The sequence below is a fragment of the Micromesistius poutassou genome (genome assembly GCF_964030765.1).
Source record: "Micromesistius poutassou genome assembly, chromosome: 7".
NCBI classification, from domain to species: Eukaryota; Metazoa; Chordata; class Actinopteri; order Gadiformes; family Gadidae; genus Micromesistius; species Micromesistius poutassou.
In genome coordinates, this window is record NC_140277.1 from 17,849,216 (window position 1) to 17,859,600 (window position 10,385).

Genomic DNA, 10,385 nt, shown 5'->3' on the forward strand with positions numbered 1-10,385 from the left:
TTTGTACATGAGGCCCCAGTTCACTTCATTTCACTTCATCACCTCGGCCGTCGGTGGCTTCGTAACACCTGGAACCGACTAATTACAGGCCGTGGTTTCTCTGGGTCTCTCTCAGAGCCCAGTTCACTTCATTTCATTTCTCTTCATTACCTTGGCCGTCGGTGGCTTCGTAACACCTGGAACCGACTAATTACAGGCCCTAATGGTCTCACCGTACAGCGAGCCGATATTCGATATGCCACGCATTTTAAGGTCAATCGGGTTTTACGGGTTAACAGTGGGTTACAGTGGGATTCGTCCCCGCGGGACACCCCGTAGCAGATCGTTCTCACATCTCCTAATGTGGTTCCTATATAACTATGCAGAGTTCGAATTTTATCAACAGGTTCTGCCTACCTTTTGTTTGGGCGCCCGAGATGAGACTGCAGGAATCGGTCCGGCGCTCCGGGGGCCCGGGGCGTGCTTCTCTCCGTCCTCTGTGGTTTTCCCAGTTGCGGTTCAATTCGGAAAAAATCACGTCGGGGGTCACCAATTTGTTGGGAAAAATCAGTCTGTCTAGCTACTTGACCAGAGAAAGTGAGACGGAGAGGTGATAAATGCTATCAGCACGAGGGCCTCGGATTTATTGAGTAAAATGGTAAAAGTGATACAGGTACATAAAGCGTGAGAGATCGAATATTTCTAAGTCCCTATCAGCGCTGAGGTCGTCTGGAGCTTCGCCTCCTTGGAAGTTCTGCTTCAGAAGAGTGGGAGATGATCTGTGTGGTATAGTCTTATGCTGTGTTTCTCCTCCTAACGAGGTGTGTGTGCTTAAGGTAGGTGTTTGTGTGTGTCTCTGAGCGCACATCTTGACCTTGAGTCTCTGGGCACTGATACAATTTATGAGTGCTCAGTGTTCCTTCTGACCAGGTGCGATGGGTTCCCAAGGAATATCTTGGGAGTTATGGGTGCTATGTTATCAGTAGACTGGCACCAGGGTTCGCAAATGTGTGGTGCATTGTCTGAATTTTGACTGGCCTTCGGTTCGGGCCTGAATCTGGAGGATGGCCAGTTACTCCTGTGTGGGTTTAGACAAAGATTAACGGCGTGTTGTATGTGTGGTATGTGGTGTGTTTACTCGTGCCCTCCTGCCTCTGGTTCGGGCCTTGACCTGGAGGGTGGTCGGTTACTCATGTGTTGGCTCAGATAAGGGTTAGCGGTGTGATGTGCGTGCCTTGTGCGGTGTGTTTCTATCATGTGTCATGCTCATTGGATTGTTTTGCCCATCACTCCTGGACATAATGTTCACTTTACATGCACATTCTTGCCTTTGACCTCAATGAATTTGAAGTAGTGCTTATATCTCCACCTTGAAAATGCCAACTTTTCATCGGATTGCTCCGGACTCGCCATTTCTACTGCTTCATCGGATCTGTTTGGTGTTTGTATGTGCGTGTGCGTGTGGCACGCGTATCCTGGCTTGTGTGTAAAAACACTGGCTCCGATTGGCTACCATGAAACACGACTCTGCCTTAGCCAATCATAATCGCTAAACCACCCGGTCTCCGTCCTCACTAGCAGTTTGTGTGTGCAGCCAGGGGTGCGTTACTGCGTTCGGATTACAATTTATTCAATCAATTCATAGTAACGCACTGCATTAAACTGTCAGTAACGGTAACAGCGTTGTAACGACAGCAAAATTAATTAGTTAGATTACCCGTTACTGAAAAAACGGCGTTACCTAACGCCGTTATTTTAAACAGCGTTATTCCAAACACTGCTCGGATGAAGCGCTGGGAAGGATTTAAGCACACGGTTTCCACACCGCGGGCGCGGTTATCCACTGCGATAATAATTTTATTTGAAATGAAAACGGTAATTGTTATTGACAACATTTTTATCGCGGTTTACCGTTACACCGGTAACCATTACATCCCTAGTCGCGGGGCGAATTTTGAGCGTTTTGCCCGCCAACGGTCCTTCATGCCAAGTCATTCTCATCAACCATGGCCGAGATAACCACCATTGCGTGTCTGTACCTTTTGTGGAAGAGGGAGAGACGTCGGAATGCCCGTCGTTTATGGGTTAATAATATCATCCGGAGGCGCACACCGCTTTGTGCCGTGATATTATATATATTGTATATATTATATAATATAGATATTTATATATTATATATACAATATCATATCATATTATATATAGAGCTCTGGGAGTCGCAAACGGCAACAATCACTTTCTCCTCCAAGCTGCAGTTCACTGCGGAGTGCAGGGAACGGTTGGCTCAGCCGGTTGATTGGCTGTTTTACGTTACTTTACCCAGGGAGTGAACGCTGATTGGCTGTTACATTACGTCACCCAGGGAGTAAACGCTGATTGGCTGTTTTACGTTACTTCACCCACGTTACCCGCAGGGAGTGAACGCTGATTGGCTGTTTCAACGCGAATGCCGCGAAGAAGTTGAAATATTTCAACTTCTGCGAAATCTGTCGCTCATTCGTGCGACAAATCCATGTGAATGCGCCCGCCCGTTTTGGGGAAAACTGTCGCCCCGTCAATCAAATTTTGTCACGGGTTTCGGCGACAAAGAATTTCGCCCGATACGCGTCTCTACGTTCACTTTGCATTGAAACGTTTCAATGTGCGGTGTGAACACAGTTAGTCTGCCCTAGTAGTGCTACTCTAACAGTGAGTGTGTTAAGACCTATCGCCTATGAGTTGCTTGGATGTGAGACCCGTGTGTGTGTGTGTGTGTGTGTGTGTGTGTGTGTGTGTGTGTGTGTGTGTGTGTGTGTGTGTGTCTGTGGGTGTGTGTGTGACTGTGGGACTGTGTGTGTGCGACTGTGGGACTGTGTGTGCAGTGCTTAGTGGTCATCTGTTATTATTTTCTCTCATATGGATGCTAGCTTTCCTTTGAGAACCGGAGGCCTTTCTGCCAGTTACGTTAGTTAGTTATGAACCGACCGCACGTCGTCTTAGTCTCTCTCGGCTTATTTCATTCACCGAACATCGAGTGGAGGATATCTATGAAAGAACGTTCAACACTGAACGATGGTAACGGTGTCTTGTTCTCCCCTCAGATGCCTGTGAACTCACACTGGACGCACGCACACACGCATGCACGCACGCACAAGCACACAAGCACACACACACACACACACACACACACACACACACAGTCCTCCTCCTGGTCCTCCTCCTGGTCTGGTCCTCCTCCTGGTCAACAGGGCGGCTTTTAGAGCTGGTGAGTTAATAGCGCAACTGCATCTAGTGTTCCTATTGGTGCAGCCTACATCTAGTGTTCCTATTGGTGCAGCCTACATCTAGTGCTCCTATTGGTGCAGCCTACATCTAGTGTTCCTATTGGTGCAGCCTACATCTAGTGTTCCTATTGGTGCAGCCTACATCTAGTGTTCCTATTGGTGCAGCCTACATCTAGTGTTCCTATTGGTGCAGCCTACATCTAGTGTTCCTATTGGTGCAGCCTACATCTAGTGTTCCTATTGGTGCAGCCTACATCTAGTGTTCCTATTGGTGCAGCCTACATCTAGTGTTCCTATTGGTGCAGCCTACATGCCTCCGCAGAGATAAATAGATCTAAGCTGGAGGCGGGAACACGTGAGCCATGTGGCAAACTTTTTTTATATTTTCATGTTTAATGGTTCTGGCTTGTTTTGTACTAACCAGTGTTGTGCATTTCAAATGTAAATATGAATGTATGTAATTGGAAAGTCACAGGCATTTATGTGCAGTAATGGTAATTAAATTCATGAGTAGCACTTTTAGCCGCAACTTTAGCTAAGGCTAAGTGGCTAGCTATAAACTAGCTTGCTCTCGGTCATAATGTTTGGTTTTTATTTTAGATCGTAATTATCATACTTTTTGTTGCACAGGTCTGAATACTAATGGTGTGTGTGTGTGTGTGTGTGTGTGTGTGTGTGTGTGTGTGTGTGTGTGTGTGTGTGTGTGTGTGTGTGTGTGTGTGTGTGTGTGTGTGTGTGTGTGTGTGTGTGTGTGTCATCATTTTGTACCAGCTAGGCTTTATTAAATGTAGGGTTCACATGTTGGAAATGAACTGTAATCCACCACTATACGATAACATGTTTGATGGAGAATGTATGTATAAATAATTTTCTATCAGTCACAATAAAGAAGAAGATAAATATATTTAAGCTGGGGGTCTGAACACTAATGATTTCAGTCACACACTGTTGACACGATGTGTGTGTCATCATGTTGTACCAGAATAAAGAGGACCAGAGTGAGAGCAGGTCCTGTGTCACTGGGTCGTCCTTCCCTCGTCGTAGACAACCACACAAGTCTGCGGACAAACACAACGGTTACACATGACGTTACTAGTTTGAGGCAACGGGGTGAATAACACGGGAAAAAAGGAGAAACCAGAAGACAAATGCATGTATTCACTGTTTTAGAGACAGATGTGTTTTTTGGGGGCTGCGTTCCAACAGTGACCGCTAGGGGGAGACAAACACACAACGGTCAACGTACGGCCTTTCTCCTTGTAAAGCCTGATAATGGAATGATAAAATGCAAGCTATAGACATCAAACCTTTAGTTCTTTAGATTGGGAAATCATCAACGCATTATATTAATCCTAATGGGGGGCAGTTGATGTCACTACATCACGCACAGATTCACAAATTAATTTATTGTGGGGCCAAGAACAAAGCCCCAAAACACCGTCTCTAAAACAGTTAATGCGTCCGTGGCCTACTGGTTAAAGAGTTGGACCAGTAGCAGAGTCTCACTCCGGCCAAAAACCAAAAGTTGGCAACCCTGTGAATGTGATGTTTATATTTTTGTGTGTCACTGTTCCTTGTTGAATTGTGTCTCTTCTTTATACCAACACATCCTGGATGTTGTAGTTTCACTCTTAAAAACACAACGCCGTCATTCCGGATCCTTCTTGTGCGGCAGCCATCTTAGGTTGTAGTTTTTATGTAGCCACCTAATAATGATTGAATAATATAATTCTTTATTGTCATTGCACAGGATACAATGAAATTGGATGGCAGTCCTCTTGGTGCTTTATAAAATAAATAGTTGTAAAAATAATATAAAAGAATACAAAACAATACAACGTCCAGCGATACACAGAAACCCCCTCTACCCTCCCACACCCCCACACACACATTGGCATACATCCTCCAGTGCATTAAAGTGACAGTGAGGTAGCGTTGAAAAGAGGATGTACGTCCTCCAATGACACGCCCTCTGGTGATGTCACCGTCTCTCAACAGCTACAAAACATCTAGTAGGAGGGAGGAGACTGTGACATCACAAGAGGGCGTGTTACTGGCACCTCTTGATGCTAACCAAACCGTTCCTAACGAGAGGAGGTATGTGTTATGTCAATGAGTTTGGCTGCCAGTCAGGAGAAGGCCTCACCAGGAAATAGCTGCTGCTGGAACCGCCCTAACGACCGACTGACACCATGAGACACATCTTCATCAGGGAGAAACCGACTCCAGCCTTAAGATACAGACCAGCACATAGGAATCAGACAGCATGGACCTGCCACCCTTATGGACCCTTTATCACATTATTGAATACATTCAGTTATTGTAATAATAATTATGATAATTTAACATCATTATTTATTTATTTATTACATTTCTCTTCTTTTATGTCCAGTTTTTTCCTTTCTTACTCTTAAAATTGAGTAGAAACTGTGAAGAAGCTGAGATCTAACCCGGTATAAACCTGTACTGTTTTAACCTTCTGTGTTTAAAATGCTTTTCCACTGAAAACTCATTAAGGTGAAGGTCAGCCACCGTCTCGCTGTGTTTGAGATCAACAGAGTGATGGTATGAATGGAGGCGCGGCCGCCACAGGTTTGGTATGAGGAAGAAGACGTGAGGTGAGGATTTGATCTTTGTGAGATTGTACTGATCACCTGGAACACAGGAGAGGCCTTCTCTAGGTCACGTGTTTCTATTCTCTACATTATCTACATTTCTCTCTTCATGGAAATCATGGGAACACTTTACAATAAGGGTGCATTAATTAACCATTAATTAACTTTAGTTAATGCAGTCATGAGCATTAACAGTTAATGAATAGTAATCATTTAATGATGGTGTTCATGTTTACTAACAGTGTCCATGTGAACTAAATACACATGTGAGCAATGTGTATTTAGTTCCCCATGCTATAATAATGTTTATTACTGCATTTACTAATGTTAATTAATAGTTACTATACCATTAGATAAATGTTAGTTAATTCACTAATGTTAATGAATGTTTCATTAATGTATGGTAAAGTGTTCATGAAGTCCTGGTATTTATTTTCTGTAACTAAGGACGACGTGTGAGGCGATGCATCAGAGTGTCTCTAGCTGCTGTTTGAACCATCAAGTGTCTCTTTGTATTTCTCTGAGCTTCTAGACATCACAGCTCTGTCCATCGTTCATATTTTAATAGTAATATAGTAGTAATAGTAATAAGTGGTTATTCTTCATCACTGAGTGAAGTCATGGAACAGCAGCCAATAAGAGGTTAGTCTGACAGGAGTTTAAACTGGGAGGGGAACTGGACCAACTGGTTGGTTCACAACATCCTCCTTTCCTTGTTGTTGTGTTGGACGGTTTGGTGCTGAGCTCTTCATCACAGCAGGGAGAAGACGAGGTACTGTAGTCACCACGCTCCGTCATATCATAATTCATAGGTTAAGTTATAGTTCTGAAAACATACACGATTTAAAATTGTATTGCTGTTGTGCACTTATGTACGCTTCTCACATTGTAAATGAGTTGGTTTGTGTACGTTTATTGGCATACGAATTGTATTTACCGTTTGCATCGTTATATTATCACTTGGACTAATATGATTATCATCAAGATTTTATTATTGTGTTTTAAAAATGTGATATCTTCTTGTTCTTATTATTACTATTATGACGATTATTATTATAGTATAATTATTATTGTTATTTTAATGATTATTATTGTAATATTAGTATTATTAGAATCATTATTGTTATTGTAACAATCATTCTAATTGTATTATTATTGTCATTATTGTCATTGTGCGTGAGGAAGAGGGCCAGATCTGGGGATGTGGGTGTGGTCTAAACGTCATGAGGTCAGTTTAGGTCGTCAGTCAGACTGGTTCAACAGGACAGAAAACCTCAGAGGAGGATTTCCTCATAGTGAGCGTATCTGTCTTCTGGTTCCCCTGCAGACGCACTTGAAGCCCTGAGACGTTCTGTGTGAGTGATAAAGTTATCAGTGGTTTGTAGTAAACACTGGGCAGCGGCTCCACGTCTTTGCCCTCTTAATAATAATAATAATAATAACTTTTATTTCTAATGCACTTTTCATCAAAGAGATCTCAAAGTGCTACAAGGTTAAAAAGTTAAAAGCAAGGTAAAGAAAACAAAAGCATACTCAATAAAGACTATAAGACAAGGTTAAAAAATATTATTAGCAGCCATAGGCCTTCCTGAATAAAAAGGTTTTCAGGCCTATTTTAAAAGAGTCCAGGTTCTGAACGGCCCTCGTCTGGATTGGGAGACTGGTCCATAGGCGTGGTGCGGCCGAGCAGAAAGCTCTGTCTCCCGTGGTGGAGAGCCTAGTGCTCGGGATTTGGAGGAGCAGGGTGTTTGTGGATCTGAGAGCGCGGGTGGTGGACTGTAGGGTGGTGAGTTCTTGAAGGTGCGTGTCCATGGATGCATTTATGAGTGAGTAGCAGAATTTTGTAGTTGATCTGGGATGAGACAGGGAGCCAGTGCAGTGATTGAAGGATGGGGGTGATATGCTCGTGTTTACGGAGAGACTGAGAGCAGCAATGAGGGAGGGGGGGGGGGCGACCACCCCCCCTCGTGCCTTAATGGTTGAAAAAGCGCGCTAAACTGCCCTCAATAGTGACGAAAACGAGAGGAAGGGCCTTATTGGCTGCCCTTTACACGTGCAAAAAAATGATTGGGTGCCCTCTAGGTGCCCCTTCATACAATAAGTGATGATGATGTGCCCTCTAGAGCAACGTGCCTTAATGAGGGCCCTGCTAGTGCCCCTCTGCCCGTCCGGTGCCTCCATGGTTGAAGAAGTGTTGCTAAAGTGCCCTCTACAGGGGTGACAACGAGAGGAAGGGCCTTATTGGCTGCCCTTTACACGTGGAAAAACATATTGAGTGCCCTCTAGTGGCGCGTTTCCACTACTAAGCTCCGACTGCTAAGCTCCCAAATCATAGCTTTGTCATGGACATTATCACGCCTGGGTGTGTGTTTGTGGAACAAATGTTAGTAGTTCCCTCTGTGTTTTACTTAATGAAGGTGTTTGTGGAATAAATATTGTAAAGGTTTTATAGTTCCCTGTGTGGTTTTATCATAGAGGTTATCATTTTAATTGTCAGTACCATGTCATTAATTACTTTGATCTGGATCTCCTCATAATAACGTAGTGCTAATCTTAATGAGGGCGAGGACTATTTCATCATACATGATGCCTCATAGCTTTTTGCGCGCTGGTGGGGCCTCATGTTGTGCAGAATGCACCCTTTTTATTTTTTTGCCCCTGCCCTTCAAACTGTCTGAGTCCACCACTGATAAGCAGGTTCTATAAAAGCAGAGAATAACCAAACGCTGAATGACCAGAGGAACAATATGTAGTTGTGTTTGTGTCTGGTCTCCAGTCTACTATGGATGTGGAGAGAGAGGAGGGGGGTCCTACCTCTAAGACCACTCTGTCTGGGAAACATGGCCGCAAAAGAAAAGCTAAGAGGTAAGAAGAGGATCTCTCTGTCTGTGACTGTTGTCCATCTCAGAGCTCAGCAGTGATACGTCATGACATCATCAGTCTGAGTAAAAGCTGTGTGTGTGTGTTGTGTTGAAGCCCAGAGCAGCAGCAGAGAGCAGACTCCTCAGACTCCTCCAGCTGTGTCTCCATGAAGAGCGACGACTCTATGAATCGTCCTCCTGACCTTAAAGATGGACGCCCCTCCAGAGAGGAGAGGTAGGAGTTTCAAACAGACGATGAAACAGACCACTTGATATCAAACTCTACTCTGGACATCTAATAATCAGAGTGTTCTTAATAGTGATGTTCCCCTGATCTTTGTGTGTGTGTGTGTGTGTGTGTGTGTGTGTGTGTGTGTGTGTGTGTGTGTGTGTGTGTGTGTGTGTGTGTGTGTGTGTGTGTGTGTGTGTGTGTTGTGAAGCCCAGGGCAGCAGGAGAGAGCAGCCTCCCCTGGACCCAGCTGTGTCTCCATGAAGAGTGACCGCTCTATGAGTATACCTATTAACTTTAAAGATGGACGCCCCTCCAGAGAGGAGAGGTAGGAGTTTCAAACATACGATGAAACCAGACCAGTTGGTTGTTATCAGACTCTACTGATCAGATAGCCTGGAAATCCAGACCCACCTCTAGAAAGCTGTAGGGTCTGGCAACGAGTAATGAAAATGGCCCAACTCGAGGGGCGGCCCCAAGCATGCATTTGAAAATATCACTGAACGCAATTGGATAACACTACGACCAATCAGAAGAATACAAGGGGTGACGTATCCAGACCAGCGGAGCTAACCAATAGATAAGACTCTCGCCTTATCCGATCGGTAAAACAGCAGCGCTTTTGGCCCGCCTATATCAGATACACCGATGTGATCGGTTAATGTGCTGGGAGAGGGGAATCGGAGAGGGATTATACTGCTTGTTCCCAGAGTGACTTGCTGAGCAAATTCAAATTGTGCTCTCGCGAGAACTCTGGACTTCCAGGGTACTGATCAGATCCAACAAGGCAGGAGAAAATAAATAGTTGTGGACCTTCAAACTCTGTTGATTCAGTGTTGTCTCTCTAGAGTTCACATCCAATAATCAGAGCAGTGTTTATAGTGATGTTCACCTGCTCTGTGTGTGTGTGTGTGTGTGTGTGTGTGTGTGTGTGTGTGTGTGTGTGTGTGTGTGTGTGTGTGTGTGTGTGTGTGTGTGTGTGTGTGTGTGTGTGTTGAAGCCCAGAGCAGCAGGAGAGAGCAGACTCCCCTGGACCCAGCTGTGTCTCCATGAAGAGTGACGACTCTATGAATTGTCCTCCTGACCTTAAAGATGGACGCCCCTCCAGAGAGGAGAGGTAGGAGTTTCAAACAGACGATGAAACAGACCACTTGATATCTGACCCATATCTGAGTTCATCAGAACTGTTTCTCCCCCGGCTTGTCATCAGAATATGGATCAGTTGTTCTTCAGCCTGAGCACTACTGGAGTTGACGTCTTTCAGCAAGAGGACCCTGCTCCTCGTACCTCCAGCTCACTCACTTTCTCTTTGGATAAAAGACAAAATACGACCCCCACTTTTTAAAGAGAAGAAAAATATTTTTTTAAGATGTAAAGATGTAAAGTACGGTAACTGTTAGGGCCCAGCTCCTACGGGGAAAGGGAAGCAGCATGGAAC

At 44.5% G+C, this 10,385-nt stretch overlaps 1 protein-coding gene across 1 annotated transcript in view; it reads left to right on the plus strand.

Moving 5' to 3' along the window:
- The first annotated feature begins 9,891 nt into the window (after positions 1 to 9,891).
- The window catches only part of LOC311350680 (NLR family CARD domain-containing protein 3-like), a 132,159-nt gene continuing 131,665 nt past the window's right edge, over positions 9,892 to 10,385 (plus strand). Inside the window, 1 exon segment of the mRNA XM_084470744.1 lies at positions 9,892 to 10,064. Within this exon segment, the coding sequence (XP_084326870.1) occupies positions 9,997 to 10,064 (68 nt within the window). The 5' untranslated portion in view covers positions 9,892 to 9,996.